The sequence below is a fragment of the Schistocerca nitens genome, chromosome 9 (assembly GCF_023898315.1).
Source record: "Schistocerca nitens isolate TAMUIC-IGC-003100 chromosome 9, iqSchNite1.1, whole genome shotgun sequence".
Classification (NCBI taxonomy): Eukaryota; Metazoa; Arthropoda; class Insecta; order Orthoptera; family Acrididae; genus Schistocerca; species Schistocerca nitens.
The window spans coordinates 291,488,206-291,508,465 of NC_064622.1; the positions used below are offsets into that span (position 1 = coordinate 291,488,206).

Genomic DNA, 20,260 nt, shown 5'->3' on the forward strand with positions numbered 1-20,260 from the left:
GAGCACAGAACCATATACATAAGATTTCAGAACGAAATACCTGAAGCAAGAGGACTGACTTGAGGCCCAATTCTTTTCTCTCTTCTATTTTTAATAAATGGATGTATGGAATACATCATTTTACTTCATGTTACAACTGCCAAGTATTCATATGATATCGTATGAGACCTCAGCAGTTTGGTCCCCATAAGACCTTACCGCAACTATCATTTGAGATCTCGGCAGAGAGTGTATTGTTCATGTGCCATTCGTCGCCAAATACAAGGAAACAACCTGTAGATTTGCTTAGCATCTGGATTTATGCTCAACCATACGTTTTTCGCGGCGTATCCATATTTTTTGCCCTTCCCTGTATGTTACTTTCAACATAAACATAGCAGGGGCCAGAGTCACTTTGTTTATACCTGTCGTTTTTTACTAGAGCGTATTTTTCATTAGCAATTGTACTAATAGCAGCAGTGTCATTTTCCACATGAAACTGTGCAGAATTATTTCGTACACTGGACTCGCATTCGGGAGGACGACCGTTCAATCCCGCGTCCGGCCATCCTGATTTAGGTTTTCCGTGGTTTCCCTAAATCACTCCAGGCAAATGCCGGGATGGTTCCTCTGAAAGGGCACGGCCGACTTCCTTTCCCATCCTTCCCTAATCCGATGAGACCGATGACCACGCTGTCTGGTCTCCTTTCCCAAACCAACCAACTAATTATTTCGTGTGGTAACACCTTCTGTTACGATTCCTGCGATACTATTTTCTGTAGCAACCTTTTTGTCAGTAACAGGCTGATTATCTAGCTCACTGGCTCGTTACCTATTTTCAACTACTTGCCAAATTTCAATACATGTACATCTACATCCATACTCCGCAGGCCACCTGACGGTGTATGGCGGAGGGTACCTTGAGTACCTCTATCGGTTCTCCCTTCTATTCCAGTCTCCTATTGTTCGTGGAAAGAAAGATTGTCGGTATGCCTCTGTGTGGGCTCCAATCTCTCTGATTTTATCCTCATGGTCTCTTCGCGAGATGTACGTAGGAGGGACCAATATACTGCTTGACTCCTCGGTGAAGGTATGTTCTCAAAACCTCAACAAAAGCTCGTACCGAGCTACTGAGCGTCTCTCTTGCAGAGTCTTCCACTGGAGTTTATCATCTCCGTAACGCTCTCGCGATTACTAAACGAAGCGCGCTGCTCTCCGTTGGACCTTCTCTATCTCTTCTATCAACCCTATCTGGTACGGATCCCACACCAGCGAACAGTATTCAAGTGTACTGTAACCTACCTCCTTTGTTTTCGGACTGCATTTCCTTATGATTCTTCCAATGAATCTCAGTCTGGCATCTGCTTTACCGACGATTAATTTTATATGGTCGTTCCATTTTAAGTCACTCCTAATGCCTACTCACAGATAATTTATGGAATTACCTGCTTCCAGTTGCTGACCTGCTATATTGTAGCTAAATGATAAAGGATCTTTCTTTCTATGTATTCGCAGCACATTACATTTGTCTACATTGAGATTAAATTGCCATTCCTTGCACCATGCGTCAATTCGTTGCAGATCCTCCTGCATTTCAGTACAATGTTCCATTGTTACAACCTCTCGATACACTACTGCACCGAGCGAGGTGGCGCAGTGGTTAGACACTGGACTCGCATTCGGGAGGACGACGGTTCAATCCCGCGTCCGGCCATCCTGATTCAGGTTTTCCGTGATTTCCCTAAATCGCTCCAGGCAAATGCCGGGATGGTTCCTTTCAAAGGACACGGCCGACTTCCTTCCCCGTCCTTCCCTAATCCGATGAGACAGATGACCTCGCTGTCTGGTCTCCTTCCCCGAAACAACCAACCAACCACTACTGCATCATCCGCAAAAATCCTCAGTGAAGTTCCGATGATATCCACAAGGTCTTTTATATATATTGTGAACAGCAACGGTCCTACGACATTCCCCTGCGGCACACCTGAAATCACTCTTACTTCAGAATACTGACTACATAAGGGTGACCAAATTATTTTCGGTGAAAACCGGGACACATTCACCCGGGTGCCAATGGACACCTCATTCCACATGGACCCAGGTTTCTTTATTTTAAATATTAATGTTTTGTTGATACATTTTGTTAACCCGATTATTACAACTAATAAGAGGATAAAAAAGATTGATATAATCTAGATTATCTGTATAATTAATGACATTTAATAAACGTATACAGTAATAAAGAAATGTATTACGATTTTACAAAATTTTACAGCTATTCAACTTTTAATCAATTACTATTAACATGAGCTTTAATATTACTGAGCACTTGTAGATGTAATTGACTATCCTTGGAGAAAAGGGTATTTTTCACTGCCTCCAGCCTTCTTGATCATGTCTTTGTTCTTTGAGACACAGTGATAAAAGTCGGCACAATCCATTATGTAGTTGTACAGGATCTGCAGGATTGCTTCAAGAGAGTCCACCTCCATTCTGTTTCTTTCATCAGTCCACTGGATATTCATGAACGAAAATATTCTTTCCACATTGGCATTATGGGCTGGGATTACAAATAAATACCTTGCAATTATTACCAACTCAGAGTAATGCTGAGGACAGTCACAGCTTTTACAAAAACTCACCCACTTCTCATGACATCCCAATGGTGTTTTTTTTCATCATTCCACTTGTGAAGACTTTCTTCAACAAAATTTGTCTGTATGCCGAAGTGATGAAAGAGAATGGAATTTCGATTTCAATCTCTTTACTCTTCAAATAAGAAACTGTCTCTTCAACTCTTTCCCATTTTGGCACTCTCTTCAGTAACATCCAATCAAACACCGGCGATGACGGTAAATATGAGGCGCTCTACTTGCTGAGATATTCTATACAAGCGTCATAAAACTTGTTAACTTCTTCTCTAAAACTCCATTCCGCTGCTTCTGATACTTCTGCTCTTTTAAGGACAGATTTAACATTAAAAGAAATGAACTGCTGTTCTCTCCTCTTTGTAACAGTTTCCAGAGTATTTTTCAAAACATCATTTACCTCTATTACACTTTTCGTGCTTCCCTCAATTTCTTTTATCCCATGCTGCAAAGTGCTAAGCTGACTGTGAATGAACCATAAGTAGGCTTCACTTAAAGGGTTACTGAAAAACTGAACCAATATTTTGGGGGCTTTGTCTTCATTTCGGAAAAAATCTTTTAACGGTTCAAAGAGGCGGATTACTCTTTCAACTTCTGGAAACAGTGATAACCAGCGAGTTTTCGAGTGACACTTTACATTCATATATTCAGTTCCCACATAATCACAGAACTCCTTAAGCCTCTCTGTTCTAACAGTATATATGTAAAAATGTGAGTATACCTTCATGGCGATAGTTTCAACATCACAGCTTAAACTGTCAGCTGATGTCTGCACGCTATTGTGTAAAACATGTGCAGAGCACCTTATGCCTTCAATGTTTTCATGGAATGTTGCCTTTAATTTGGTAAATACGTTGCATTTGCCTTGTCTTTTTAAACCACCAAAGTTTGTGTTGGTGTTGTCTCTGATTAATATCGAAAAACTGAAAAACAAACGGAAATATTTTAGTGGCCTTATGATTGCTGGCATCAGTGGATATCCCGTAGAAAGAAGACTTTTTGATGTATTCAAGGCTTTCCTTTACACTCTGGGGAGAAATAACTCCTTTCACTAAGGCTGACACTTTAGTTCTTGCTGCACTAAACTTTTTTGCAATGGAAGAATCATCAAACATAATGCTGTTAAGCTTATTAGTACAATCACTAGATCTACAAGTTTGGTGATGTTTTACCGTGTGGCTCGGCTGCTCGAACTTTCGTCTCTTCACTTGACTGATGTTTCACCAAAATAATTTTGTAGAGTTTTACTGCAGCTCGGTGCACTGTATCTGTTAATGTGTTTCTTTGACCTGATGTGATCAACTATGCCGGAACGTCCACCATGACTTATACTAATAAAACAGTTACATATGGAACACTCTGCTTCTTAATGAAATTCCATTCCTTGGAATAACAGTCACTGAACTTGCAGGCACGTTTCGGCATTGCGTTTCACAGTACTGCAGCAATAATACCACTAATATGAGAAAAAACTATTGCAGTTTGTCTGACAAAACATCGACTACTACACTGTTCTGATAATGAGTGTGTGAATAAGTGGCGCGACAATCGGACAGTTTCATAGCTCTGTTACAATAATACAACTTGCTACTTGTTGGTAAATATCTATCACATGGATTCCAAGTCACAAAAGGATTACGTCAAGGATGTAGCATCTCACCTACATTGTATAAAATATATACAGAAGTAACTTTACAGAATTGGAAGAAAAAATGTCACGCTATGGGAATACCAATAAATGATAGAACAATATACTCGTTACAATTTGCAGATGACCAACTGATTATAGCCCAAGACTACGAGGACATAGAGTATATAACCAGAAAATTGATTCAAGAATATAAAAAATCAGGTCTAAATGTAAACATAAATAAAAAAAAGTACATGGTAATTGGTGGAGTGAATGGAGACTTAATATTAGAAGAAGGGATGGGAACAATAACAGCTACTGAGGAATATAAATATTTAGGTGTGAAAATTACAAATGATGGGAAACAGGACAAAGAAATTAGATCAAGAATAAATTCTGGAAAGACGACAATCTCTTTATTGAATGGAATTCTCTGGGACAAACACATAACAACTGATAACAAAATAAGGATTTTTAAAACAATAGTTAGGAGCATTATTACATATGGTTCAGAAGTGTGGACAACAAAATGGCAACTGAAATCAAAATTATTAGCCACAGAAATGGATTTCTGGAGACGTTCAGCAAGAATATCAAGACGAGAAAGAATAAGAAATAAAGTAATCAGAGACAAGATGAAATGTAAAAATTCAATTATTGATTTCATCGAGCACAAACAACTTAAATGGTATGGACACATCAGACGAAAGGAACAGGAAAGGCTACCAAAATGCATAATCGACTGGGTACCAATTGAAAGAAGAAAAAGGGGACGACCACCTGATACATGGATACAGGGAGTTCAGTCAGCAATGAGGAAGAACAACATTCCTGAAGATTTATGGACGAATAGAGAAGAGTGGAGAACAATAATTAGTGACTTACTGTAATCTAGAATAGGCGCTGGAAAAATGTACTCACATTGTAAATCCAGAATAATAATAATAATACTTGTTGGCCAAAGTACCGCTCAAAGTACATTATTGCCTGAGTGTATCAGTACTGATACTGTGATTACTACCATGGGACAATGGAGGTTTTAGACAAATAAGCTAAAATATATTAATTTCTTGTGTTGTATTTCCTTTAATATAGCGAAATCCCAAAATTTTGAGAAAGTTTCGCGAAATGTATCTAAAAACTGAATTCCGGGACTTTTAAGCGTCCCGAAACAAATTTTCGGGACACCGGAACACAGGGATGAAAACCGGGACAATCCCGGTTTTCCGGGACGTTTGGTCACCCTAGACTACATCCTTTAATGACTATTCGCAATGTAAAGTGCACTGGCAGCTGCCGCATTAACAATAAACAGGCCAATGCCCGCATTATTCGAGCGGGTGGATTCTCTCCTTCTCCCTATAAGCCGCTACTCATGCTGTAAAACAGAGAGCAGCGCAACACCAACACAAACACTGAAACAGTGCTCGAGCAAACGGGTCAATTGACTGCTGCAGGACTTTGCGTAAACAACGAAGTGCTCGCTACGAAAGCTTGCCTCAGACTGCTGGTAACCGGTCGCCCAGCGTGAACTGGTGAGAAGCTTGGGGGAGTTTCCTGCAATAATCACGGAAAATGGACGCTGATTATGCATGCGCGGATTATTCAGCCGGTGGAGGCAGCGTCGAGTGAGGCCGCTGACCCGCGCTCACACTCGGCCGGCAGCGAGAGATAGCGAACCAGTACACGTCCTGTCTATTGGTGTTGGCGGCCTGCGCTTCTGGATTTCTGTTGCCCCTCTTATTTAGCCTGTGCGCATCCCCGGATATCTCGCAAGCATTCGGTTTTCCTGGAACTGTACAAGGTGGCCACAATCACCGACGGTGGGGCGTTAGTGCCGATCTGTTGTGCTGTCGCAGTCGAGCATCAGGCTCAAACCCAAGAGAAGGCGGAGGGGGAAGGGGCGTAACTCCCAAAATACTAAATCACTGCTCCAACTACTGATGTAAAGTGCTATGACTACTCGTACGTTTAAATATTGTATGTATTTTATTATTATTATTAAAATTCTAGGTTACTGTTGCACGTCCCAATGTGGGGGTGACAGCTAATTATATTTTGTGGAGGGGAGAGGGGGGGGGACGGTGAAAAACTTCCATCTCCCAGATCCCAGACCCAAGCCATGGATTCATGTCTGTCGAATACGAGGTGCTATCCAAAATTTTCGGGACTGGTGCTGCCATCTGTTGAAAACTTTACCTTTGGACTAATGGTCACCATCACCCTCCAAGTAGAATGAGATTTTCACTCTGCAGCGGAGTGTGCGCTGATATGAAACTTCCTGGCACATTAAAACTGTGTGCCGGACCGAGACTCGAACTCGGGACCTTTGCCTTTCGCGGGCAAGTGCTCTACCAACTGAGCTACCCAAGCACGACTCACGCCCCGTCCTCACAGTCGTCGTGCTGACCTGCTATATTGTATAGTGTACTTCTGTAAAGGTTGGAAGGTAGGAGACAAGGTACTGGCAGAAGTAAAGCTGTGAGGACGGGGCGTGAGTCGTGCTTGGGTAGCTCAGTTGGTAGAGCACTTGCCCGCGAAAGGTAAAGGTTCCGAGTTCGAGTCTCGGTCCGGCACACAGCTTTAATCTGCCAGGAAGTTTCACCCTCCAAGTAGTTCCCATCCGCACGTACACCAGTCGCAGCGCTTCTGCCACTGGTCAAACATTTCCTGGAAGTCCTGTTCCTTGAGGGTGTTTATCAGCGCCAGCGATGCTTCTTGAATCCTCTCTAGAGTGTCGAACCGACGGCCTTTAAACTTGAGTTCCAGTTTTGGGAATAGCGCGAAGTCGTTAGGTGCCAAATCTGGCGAGTACGGTGGGTGGGGTACAACCGCCATGTTGTTATTTTGCCAAAAAGGTCCTGGTGAGCAAGGACGTGTGAAAGGGCGCGTTGTCGTGACGCAGCATCCAGTTCCCTTGTCGCCGCACGTTTCCGCAGAGCCATCGCAAAACGTCACAGTAGTATGCGGAATTCACTGTTTGGTTGGATGGGACGAATTCTTTGTGCACAATTGCCTTGGTATCAAAGAAAAAGATGATCATTCTCTTCACTTTGCTCTTCATCTGTCTCCTTTTTGTGGGTCTGGGACGACTGTTGCTTTGTCTCTGGTTCATAACCGTAAATCCAGCTCTTGTCGCCGATGATAACCCGTGACAAGAAGGTTGGATCATCAGATGCAGTCTGACGAAGGTCCGTGCACACGTCAACACGCTGTGTCTTCAGATTGGCAGTCAAGATCCTTGGCACAAATTCTGCGGCGACACGATGCATGCCCAGTTCACCAGTCAACATTCGTTGACATGTCCCATAGCCAATACGCACTTCATGCACAAGGTCTTGAATGGTTCGACGTCGATCCGCACGAACCAATTGTTGAAGTTTGGCAACAATGTATGGCGTTGTGCGGCTAATGGGCCTTCCAGTGTGAGCATCATCTTCGACGTCTGTACGGCCGACCATGAACCGAGCATGCTACTCAAACACACGCGTAAGGCTCATGCTCTGTCCCTCAAACACTTGTTGAATCATTGAAGGGTCTCCGTAGCACTTTTCCCGAGATTCGCACAGAATTTGATACACAAGCGCTGTTCTGTTCACGGATCCATCGTAAAATCACCACACACCAAACACAGAGTCTTACGGAAATCACTAAATAAATGTCGTGTGACGAGGGCCACCCGCCGGGTAGACCGCCGGCCTGGTGCAAGCCTTTCGATTTGACTCCACTTTGGCGACTTGCGCGTCGATGGGGATGAAATGATGATGATTAGGACAACGCAACACCCAGTCCCTGAGCGGAGATAAACTCCGACCCAGGCGGGAATCGAACCCAGGCCCTTAGGATTGACAGTCTGTCGCGCTGACCACTCACCTACCGGAGGCGGACACGGAAATCACTGTGGACACGCAACACGTCCTCCCAGCTGAACCCCACTCCGCTCTCGCCACCTAGCGGTGCAAAGATCTACTAATCCTACTTTCCAGATGGCAGCACCAGTCCTGCAAATTATGGATTCCACCTCATAGAGCGCTCATCGCTCCGCTCTGTGGGTGCCTTGCTGTTATGCCATTTTATGCGGCACCGCACTCACGATGCAATTCGTATATGCCTGCTGTGTCCTTCGTGGAACCTACTACATTCTGCATCCTGCGGCCACTGATCTGATACCTTGGCGAAGCACCTTGCTTGCTCGACCACTGACGTCCCTGATGTAAAGTTAAATGTACCATCTGGAGTTGTTGTTTTACGAGGATTGAGAAAGTAAGTTACAACAGGCCGCGAAATGGAAACAAGAGTGAAAATCCGATGAAGATTTGCTCAGAAGTGTTGGTCAGTGTCTCTTGTATGCCTGTCGATCGCGCCGCTCTTTTCAGTTCTGAGCACACAATGAGCAGGTGAAGATGCCTGGAACAGTAGTGTCTCACGGCAAATACGGGTGCCCACTGCGAGATTGCACCTGATTTCATGTAACCCCACATAACGTACCTGTCATGAATGCCCTTCCTCATGACAATTCTCGGCTGCCAACGAGGTCACCCTTACAGCGTTTTCCATGGGAAGTGTTTGGTCACCCACCATACAACCTGACTTAGCTCCCTTTGATGTTCACCTCTATTCACATGAACCGCTGGCTATAAAGACAACATTTTGGCACAGACGACGAACTGCAGACCAACCTAGATAAGTGGCGGACAGCGCAAGCGGCTTCCTTCTATGCCGCGGGCATTGGAAAGTGGTACTACGCCACGAAAAATGTCTAATAGCGAGCGGCGACTATCTACATCTACGTCTACATGGATTCTCTGCAAATCATATTTAAGTGACTAGCACTGGGTTCATCGAACGACATTCACAGTTCTCTATTATTCCAATCTCGTATAGCGTGTGGAAAGAACGAAAGCCTATATCTTTCCGTAGGAGGTCTGATTTCCATTATTTTATCATGGTGATCATTTCTCCTTATGTAGGTCGGTGTCAACAAAATATTTTCGCATTCGGAGGAAAAAGATGGTGATTGGAATTTCGTGAGAAGATTCCGCCGCAACGAGAGACGTCTTTGTTTTAATGGTTCAAATGGCTCTGAGCACTATGGGACTTAACTGCTGAGGTCATCAGTCCCCTAGAACTTAGAACTACTTAAACCTAACTAACCTAAGGACATCACACACATCCATGCCCGAGGCAGGATACGAACCTGCGACCGTAGTGGTCGCGCGGTTCCAGACTGTAGCGCCTAGAACCGCTCGGCCACTCAGGCCGGCTTGTTTAATGATGTCCACCCCAAATCCTGTATCATTTCACTGACATTCTCTCCCCTATTTCGCGATAATACAAAACGTGCTGCCCTTCTTTGAACTTTTTCGATGTACTTCGTTAATCGTATCTGATAAGGACCCCACACCGCGCAGCAGTATTCTAAAAGACGACGGACAAGCGTATTGTAGGCAGTCTTCTTAGTATATCTGTTACATTTTCATTTTTTAAGTGTCCTGCCAATAAAACGCAGTCTTTGGTTAGCCTTCCTCACAACAATTTCTATGTGTTCCTTCCAATTTACGTTGTTCGTGAATGTAATTCCTAGGTATTCTGCTGAATTTACGGCCTTTAGATTTGACTGATTTATCATTAACCGAAGTTTAAAGAATTCCTTTTAGCACTTATGTGGATGATCGCACACTTTGCGTTATTTAGGGTCAACTGCCGATTTTCGCACCATACAGAAATCTTTTCTAAGTCGTTTTGCATTTTGTTTTGATCTTCTGATGATTTTATTAGTCGTTAAACGACATCGTCATCTGCAAACAACCTAAGAGGACTGCTCAGATTTTCTCCCAAATCAATGGGTCTGTTACACTACCTCGGAGAATGCCAGAAATCACTTCCGTTTTACTCGGTGACTTTCCATCAGTTACTACGAACTGTGACCTCTCTGACAGGAAATCACGAATGCCGGCCGCGGTGGTCTCGCGGTTCTAGGCGCGCAGTCCGGAACCGCGCGACTGCTACGGTCGCAGGTTCGAATCCTGCCTCGGGCATGGATGTGTGTGATGTCCTTAGGTTAGTTAGGTTTAACTAGTTCTATGTTCTAGGGGACTGATGACCTAAGATGTTAAGTCCCATAGTGCTCAGAGCCATTTGAACCATTTTTTGAAATCACGAATCCAGTCATATAACTGAGACGATATTCCATAAGGACGCAGTTTCACTACAAACCGCTTGTGTGATACAGTGTCAAAATAAAATTACAATGAAATGAATACCCTTAGCTGCATACAGGCGTTGATGTAAGTCAACGGGGGCAATTGAAAATGTGTGCCCCGACCGGGACTCGAACCTTGGATCTACTGCTTACATGGCAGACGTTCTATCCCTTTTTATTTTTTTCCATGTTGTTCGGTATTGTTGGTTGCCTTTTGGTCTGGGCGGACGTCACAAATCCGTTCAAGTTGGTCATTGACTCCTTTACTCAGTTTTTTTTTTATTACAGAGGGCGAGCAGCCCTCTGACCGAACACGCTGAGCTACCGTGCCGGCGGTCCATCTGAGCCACCGAGGAGACAGAGGATAGTGCGACCGCAGGGACCTACCCATGGCACGCCTCCCGTGAGACCCACATTCACAACTTATTGTCCCGCACTACATTCATAGTGCCCCTGCCCATCATACTCATTACTCGCGGCTTTAGCGCCGATTCCCGTAAGAGTTCGAGCACTGTTTGTGCACCCGCTCTGAAGAAGGTGGTCAAATGGCCGGTGAGCCATATATATAAGGCACACACACACACACACACACATATATATATATATATATATATATATATATATATATATATATATATATATATATAAGGCTCACCGGCCATTTGACCAATATATGAAGAGGGTATGTGTTCTTTCGGACATTACACTACAATAATTATTTCTTGGTGCTGTAGTTTTCTTTTCCGTCATTGTATGACCTTATGAGGAATAACTGTAAGAAACTGGTATTAAATTGAGTCAATATTTTTAATTCAATAGTTAGAAGAACCCCATTTCTGTTAATTAAACCTCTAATGCTTTTCTAAGAACCAACACACGTAACTCATGTACGAGGACCTCTGTATTCATATCGTTCAAGCCGTTGCTCGACATGTTCATTTCTGTACCTGTGTTGAAGGGAGCCATCTGTCTCACGGTCAGCGCAACCGGTACAGAGCCTCATAGCCGCCAGAAGACTTGGAAGCTCTGTTGGAGGATGACGACAGAAAGGAGTGAATGGTGTCTACCAGAATTTAAGCTGAAGTCAACATAACAGTGTCACACGAGAGAGAATTCAGTATCTTACCCCACTCTCGCTGCCACAACATCCAGTTCCTCACAGACATTAGTGGCAGTGAGAAGGAGATGCAACTCAATAAGAACAAATCTGAGTTTCCCGCCAGGCATGGTGACGGAATGCTATACCGTCACCTGGATGGCAACACAAAGGACGATGGCAACACAAGCGCAATAAGAGCTTCGATCACAAAGCTTACAGAACGTACTGTGCATCTAACCCGATACCTTTAAACCACTTACACAGCGTTTACCCAACGTTCGTAAAGTATAATACAGTCCCGCTTCAAAATGAATGTACGGGTTCTAAGGCTTTGTTGCATTTATTACATTCAACTTACAGCTATAAATAATACATCAAATGAAAGAGCAGCTGAAACAGTTTTTCATACAAGTTCTCACTTAGGTGAAATGTTAAGTCATCAACGAAGACGACACGATCCAGAATATATTCATCGTCATGCAGCAACGTTTCGTTTGCAAAGTGGACACACAAACCCTACACCGTAGGCTTTTTACAGCTTGTAACAACTGCAGACGATAAGGACGTAGCTGTAAGTATATCCATAAAGGTCTCCATAGAGACATCACTGGAATGCTAAATCATGACTAGCCATCAGAACTGATTTCTTGGTGCTACGCGTGAAAGGCGCTCACTCGTTCAGCACGTTCTTTAGTCACTCTTGGTCGTTCCACTCTCTTCCCTTTGTGTACAGGTATACAAGCAAAACTGTTTGAGTTGCTCTTTCATTTGATGTGTTATTTGTATTTGTAAGGTGAAAGTAATAAATGCTACAAAGCCTTAAAACCCGTATATCCATTTTGAAACACCCTGTATTATATTTATTATCAGAGAGAACCAATTAGCAGCTATATTCTTGACACTATAGATAAAATATGTGACTTTATCCAGGTGAACAGGATGAACTGCAGAATCGGGTACTTCAAATAACTTCAAGTATGGGAGACTGATATCATGTAATTTAAATTTTGTAATAGGAATATATTGCTGATAAGCTGAAAATAGTAATATTAATTTCTGTTGAGGGATCCTTACAAAATATATATTGATGTTTATTTTAGGAAGATGTTTACTAAGCAAGCAGTGTCACTAATTAGTAATTATTCGTATGTCTCTCTTCCTTTCTTATAAAATGTGTTGTACAGATTCGATAGAGACTGATGTTTCGTGGTCACAGGAATTTTGGTGCCACACGTATGAATATTTGTATATTACAAACTGATCTGAAGCAAATTAAAAAAAAAATCATAGAAGATATTTCTTAGAAACTGAACTATTGTCTTCATGCCATGATAATGAATATGTTATTTTTACGAGTACTACATTAGATGGAAAATTATAGCAAGTTGACACAATTTGTGCAAAATGTAACCAAGAACTATAACAGATTAAAAAATATTCATAGAGTGAATAGTATTAAATACTCCATCCACTACTTCTGCAAATTAAAAAATAGAATTGATTCGGTAGTTTAGATTAGTGGCAGAATTTCACACATAACCTGTGAGTCTAGTAGGTCAATCGCTTTGCATATATAAATTATCTTGTAGAGCTTACTGAAATAACATGGCCCCGATCATAAACAATGCATCATTGTTCAAAGTGCTGGGGGAGCCCACCATTTGATGCAGAGGGGCGGTCACCTATCTGTTGGAAGTGACCATATCTGTTGTTTAAGTACTAACTTGCTTTTTTGATACGTTAGTTAGAGACTATTGACTTATCAAACTGTTGGTCATATCAGCTTAGCATATTAATACGAATGTGTGCAGACTCGCCAGCTGTAGCTTACAAGTTCGGCTTGTGAGTAGGCTTCAGCTGTTTAATTGCCTCTCCCCTACAGCACAGTCTCCGCTTACAGTGGGGCCCGCACCACTACTCTTGCACCTCTCCCCCTACCATGCCATCTGCATAGATACGGGCCAAGTTAATTTGTGTGCACTCTATGTGTGTGTGTACAGTGGTTCCTTAGCTGCTTGGGATAATGTAGAAATGTAATGTGAATGTGGAAAAGAAAACGGTGTGGGGAACAGCTTTATATCCGTGTTGTAGCTTCGCACTATTTAAACAGCACATATCAGCAGCTGCATATAACTATACTTATATGCTAATCGACTTGATGTTATCAATATTTCGTTACATCTAGGTATCAAAGTAAGATTTATCATCTATAAATTAATACACATGTTTAGAACAAGAATGAAAGCAGTGTACTTGACATTATGTGTTGTTATGAAAGGAGCGTGGCGCGCAGTGGGCTTACCTTGCCTGCCAGCTCGCGACCAGCTGTTCTTCTCGAGGCCTGGCCTTTGTATTCTGCGCACTCCGTACTTCCCGCCACCGTCTTTCGTCTTCTTCTCTGGCAGTACATATTTCGGTAAGCCCTGTTTGCATCAGATCGAAAAGGCCGTCATTGAAATTTCAAAGCAATCCGTATGTAAAGTTATTTTAGCAATGTTTTATGCTACTTGTGAAGTATGCAGATGAGAGCAGAGAGTTACAAGTTAATCAAGAACGAAGGGACAATTTAGACTATAACTGAGTACATAATTTCTCACCGAAATTTGAGAATCTCAGATTTTTGTAGCTTCTGTCAAATCTTCCTTGAAATAACTTGTAAAAACTAGCTGTTAACTGAAAAATTCTGTGGAACCTCTAGTTATTGTTTGGGAAACAAGAAACATATAATGGTCTTCACACGTACAATACCTGGGAAATATCTTGCAGTCGCCCGTTCACAAACGATAGTGACCTGTGTAGTTGAATGGTGCATGAGAAGACCGAGTGAGGATTTGAGTTTGGGGGAGGGGGGGGGGGATGCAACTAAATATTAGTCCCGGAGGAGGGAGACCCAAGATCGAGCGAGGATTTGAGTTGAAGAGGGGGGAGGGGCAACTAAATATTAGTCCCGCGGGAGGGAGAAGGGTGCAGGGAAATGAAACACAATCTCTTAGAAAGCTCAAAGCTATTAAACGACTACGTTTATTTATCAGAAAACAGACTAATACTATCACATTATGACAGCTACCTATCGTCATCGTAGCTACCCGAGAAACTGTAGTTTTTAAGAGACTTATACATATTACGTTGCCCGACAATTGAAAGTGAAGCCTCCAGAAGTGTAGGAGGAAACAAAATGAACCTTAGGGGTTGAAATGGTATGCTATTTTATTTCAGAGGTAACACAATCAGGCCAAATTTACAACGAACTTGGCAATATGAGCTCACTCATCTGGATGACGCTTCCCTCCCACGACATCCCTCTCTGGTCTACATGCATGCAATGGTTCGGCCGAGAAAGGCGTCCTGTCTTGAGGCAAGATGACCCACGACTGTTGTAACTGATCCTTGATATCGAGGTTACTGGTACTGAGACGGACTTGACACCCGAGCTGGTGTCACACGAGTTCTGTAAGTAACAGATGTGATCACATAGTACGTACTACAGCATCACGCGGACAGTTCACTGAGACAGGTGCCCTGTGTGGACCAGCGTTATCCTGTTGAAAGATGGCACCACAGTACAGTCGTAGGAGACGTAACATATAAGGACACAGGATGTCCGCGACATCTCATTGTACTGTCAGAGTTCTTGATGGTTCCGCTCACTATGATAGCAGGAGGCAGCTGTGCGTCTCCAAAATACTGGAAGAACGGGACATCTCTCCATGTCTCCACAATCCTCGCCGACGATGGTCAGCTGGGTGGGGTAGTGCTGAACAGCGACTCTTCGCTGAGCACAATGCGACGTCGTTGCTTTGCGGTCACGGCACCACACCAAACGCAGCCGTTCGTGATGTGACGTTAACGTCAGACTACCCATTGGACAGTAATTCCCTAGTCCGGTTGCTGATAGTGTCCTACCAATGATGTGGGATGACACAGGATGTTGCACGTTACCATGGTATGCACCCGACTGCACGTCACGTCATTACGCCAGGTGCTGGGGCTGTATGGCAATGACGCCTTTCCTTTTAACGTACTACAATTTAGGTTAATATTTTTACAGAGTGTGTTTATCGTGTTGTGTGATTTTTTACTAATGTTTGTATGCACACCACGTAGATGTATCGTACGTAATATGGGCGGCGCGTGTTGGAGTTGCCTTCTCCTTGCCAAGTAGCCAGGACGGCCCAAAGAAATGTGTGTGAATTCTTAACAAACTGCTGAGGTCATCGGTCCCTAGATTTACTCACTACTTAAACTAACTTACGCTAAGGACAACACACACACCCATGCCCGAGGGAGGACTCGAACCTCTGGCTGGAGAGGCCGCACGATTCGTGACATGGCGCCTCTAAAAGCACGGCCACTCCGCTCGGCCGGCCCAAAGAGCAACGAATTAAAAGCAACCGGCCGTCATAGCAGCGACCGACAGCTTCGCCTGAAAATGTACTTGTTACTGAAAAGGATGGAAAGCGCTGTTCTTTTATTTGTATAACTGTCCGCTAATGTGCTCTACACTGACCGAAGAGAGTGACTGTTATTGCATTTTTACCGCCGTATCTGGATTATTGTCCGAGGGTAGCATCCTGTATTTATCTGATTAGGAGAAGACCGATGCTATAGCGCAAGTCCCAACAAAGGAGGAAAAAGTGGTAAAGCAAATATTTGATCAAGATATAAATGACGCTCGTGAGGTCGTTGTTAATGATTGATTTTGTTGTCCACGACGCTTAAAGGAGCATGGGTGGTTCTGGGTGGCCATGCGTAGCTAACATTGAACTTGACTTAATTTTATTCAGAATTTGACGTTTTAATGTGGAAGCAAATGATTGTGAGTGGGGAAGGTGATATTCAATTTGGCGTTAATTTTTATGGTATCCTTTCCCTGTTTCGTGGAATTCTGAGTAGTGGCTCAGAAGAATTCCAGGCTGTTTTCCACAACTCCTGTGACGGAAGGCATTCTTGAGATAACTGATAATTATTGACCATTAATCGAAATAGAACAGCATTTTCTGAGCCTCCGTTCAACTTCTTCAGCAGTAACAGTGTGACTTTAAACAGTCTCATTGTCAAAGCGTGAAGAGGGAAAATAATTTTTGCTGTTGTAGTTAACTTTAGGGAAAAAGTGGCAGTGGCATTAGACTTTTATTTTTGTGTAGGCGAGGTCTGTGAGTAGGCAATAGCTTTAGGGGTAGGAAGATTTTTAACACTCTGGTAAAGTTACTGTTCCTATAAGCTGCACCTGAACAAAATAAATAATAATAAATTCATAATAAAAAACAATAAAGGGCTAGAGGAAGGAAAAAATGAGAGAAAAGTGTAAGCGAAAAGAAAATTTGACTTCTGATATTTTTTCATTTATTTCTACATTAAAAGAGAATTACCGATTTTGTGGTGAATAGGCACCTAATAAAAGACATTACAGGTAGTACTTAAATAGTATTTGAAGAAAGATGGGTTTTCGCATTCAGTTATTAAAGAGTCGGCTTCAGCTAATGGATTTATACTTAACCAACGATCTCAAAAATAGTGGTATTTCTTTGAGAGAGGAAACGAGAACTGAATATCGAGTTATAGTAGTCATTCACAAAGAAAGAACTACTTAAAGATTATTAAAGCCCGCTGATGAAATTATTAAAGTCCGCTGATGAAACGCCGAAAGTCTTTCTCATAATTACACTTTGCTTAATAAGTTGATTTTTAAAAGAGTGACTGTTAGTGCAATCTAACATAGGTGTTAGACTGTGGTGTAAGTCATTTTGCGAACTTCTGTAATATTTTTGAAACAGCTGTTGCGAGACAGTAGCCTCTAGGGTCGTCAGAAAATTTGAATAATAAAAGACATTCACTTTACGTACCAACACGATTTAAGCATCAAAGATGCAGAACGGTAAATTTGAAAGTTACATTAAAGAACATATTGAATTTTTATCTTAAAGGAATTACGTGAACAGACTATAGTTATTTCAACAATAAATTTACGGCTCTTCAGAGATATTTCGATTGTGCCTTACAGTATTGCACGTAATTAGGTTTACAAGGGCGTCAGTTTAAGCAATAACGCGTAGTCCTAGACACTCGTATGTCGGAAAAATCGCAACATCAAGAAATAATTAATGTAGAGTAATGAAGTTGTGGGAAGAAGTTTGTGTAGGTAACATATTTAACTGATTAACGTTGCAAGATCACAGGTAAGCGTAAGGTAAGCCACTGCAAACGTTGAATGCTGGTATATTAACAACCGGCGTAACCACCAGAATGTTGAATGCTGGTACATTAACAACTAGTGAAACCACCATAATGTTAAAAACATTGTGTTTTACAGGTACCGGATGTCAGTCTGTGGGATGGAGTCCCACACCTTTTACATTTCGTTGGTCAATACAGGGAAGGTCAACCCTGGCTGTGGACGACACTGGACTTGTTGTTCCTTGACGTTGTCCCTTACGTGCTCGATTGGAGACAGATCTGGTGATCGAGCAAACTAAAGCAACTCGTCGACACTCTGTAGTGTATGTGGGAGGAATACCCTGTTGGAAAACACACCCTGGAATGCTGTTCATGAATGGCAGCACAACAGATCGAATCACCAGACTGACGTACAGATTTTCAGACAGCGTGGGATAAGCACGAAAGTGCTCCTGCTGCCATATGAAATTGCACCCCAGACATAACTCCAGAAGAAAACCCAAATGGCGGTGTTTTGGCGTCAGTGGTATGTACACTACAGAGCATTTGTTCGGAGCTGTCCTTTGAAGTAACTGATTTGTAACAGTTCATTGTGTCACTGTGCTGCCAATTGATTTTCAACTGCTGCTGCAGATGCAGTACGATGGGTCAGAACTATACGCCGAACACGACAGTCTTCCGTCTCGGTAGTGCCACGTGGCCTTCTGGAGCCCGGTCTTCTTGCGACCGTACAGTCTGGGCACCACCACTGCCCACAGTCATGCACGGTGGCTACATTCCTGTCGCGTATTTCTGCAATACTGAAATGAAATGATGGTGTGGCATTGTTGACCTGGATGTCCGGGTTCGGCCGCCAAGTGCAAGTCTTATTTCATTCGGCGCACATTGGGCGACTTGCGGCCGATGATGAGGGCAACACAACACCCAGTCCACGAGCGGACGAAATCTCGGAACCGGCCGGGAATCGAACCCGGGCCCAGTGCTTGGGACTCAAGCACGTTACCACCCAGCTAAGCAGGCGGTAATACAGCAGGAACATCCAGTTTCTCGTAGCCCTGTTACACGACCTGGTTCAAGATCAGTGAAGTGCTGATACGGGCGTCTTTGTAGCCTTAAAAGTGTTCTTGAACAGCATCGGCTCCATGTCCAGTCTCAAAGGTTTGTCACCACCAGATCTATTGGCAGGATTACCAGGCTGCTACCATCAATTATACTGCCGCCTATAAAACCGTGGGTAGGAAATGATTTTGATAAAACAGGCCTTCCTCGACTGTGTTGTAATTTTTAGTGATTCAGTGAGCAGTCTGCAGGCTGTTGGTCACTGTTACTTGTTGTGGGGCAGTGAGTTAATTAATGAAATATATTGTATTTGTTAGTTGATCACTGTCTTTTTACAAGAGCCTGAAAATTATTATTGCGGTCAGCCAGAAAGTGCTGGAGAATATATTGACCATAGTTTCCAGTCTGCAAGTTTACATTGTTCTTGCGCTGATTGAAAGAAATGTTTCTAATCTCTATTCACTCAGCAGGATCAGGAACTACGATTATAAATAAAAGTTCTTGAACTCGATCTCATTCGTATATACAGTAACAGTTCACACGAAAAACATAATAATATTCCTGATGATGATAATAATAATGAAATAATAATAATAATAATAATAATAATAATAATAATAATAATAATAACTAGTGCATAAACAGCTCTAGTGGCAGTTCAGAGGTGACCTCTGTGGTAACTTCCAGTTAAAATAAGCAATCTCGCTGACTTCTGATCATCAAAGTTAATTGCTCACGACATAAGTGGAAAATAATCTCATGATATCTGTTCTTTCGGACATGTCCGAAAGAACAGATACCATCTTAGTATGCATATAGTTAAGGCTCACCGGCCACTTTACCATCTTCTTCTCCTGTGCGAATGCACAAACAGTGCCCGAACTCTTACGGGAATCGGCAACGCGCCGCGAGTAATGAATATAATGCGCGGGGGCGCTACGAATGTAGTGCGGGACAATACGTTGAGAATGTGGGTTTCGCGGGAGGCGTGCCAGAGATAAATCTCTGCAGTCACCCTATCTTCTGTGTACTCGGTGGCTCAGATGGATAGAGTGTCTGCCATGTAAGCAGGAGGTCCCAGGTTCGAGTTCCGGTCGTGGCACACATTTTCATCTGTTCCCGTTGACGTATGTCAACGCCTGTAAGCAGCTAAGGGTGTTCGATTAATTGTAATTTCAATCTCATGAATTGCCACGTGGTTTTGTTAATATTATGGGTGGCACACGAACAGTTACTTTCGAGAAATCTAAGTTATCCAGGACAGTGTACAGTTCTCATGGGTTCACTTCCTGTTTGTACCTGAAGCGTGCGTTTAGCAGCTCACTGACTGTGACGTCACTTGAGGCAGTCAGCGTTTGACTGACGCGATTACAGCGTGTATTTAAAGCAAACCTGATTTGCACCCTCATACTGGCGGTCTACCTAAGTACAACGTTGGTCATATCGTCGTTACTGTGTGTAACACGCCA

General features: G+C 42.9%; 1 protein-coding gene across 1 annotated transcript in view; it reads right to left on the minus strand.

The window, feature by feature from the left end:
• LOC126203385 (rabphilin-3A) overlaps window positions 1-20,260 on the minus strand; it is a 1,010,032-nt gene that overhangs the window by 159,544 nt on the left and 830,228 nt on the right. The window contains exon 8 of the mRNA XM_049937683.1: window positions 13,861-13,981. Coding sequence (XP_049793640.1) covers window positions 13,861-13,981 — 121 coding nt within the window. The remainder of the gene's footprint in view (window positions 1-13,860; window positions 13,982-20,260) is intronic.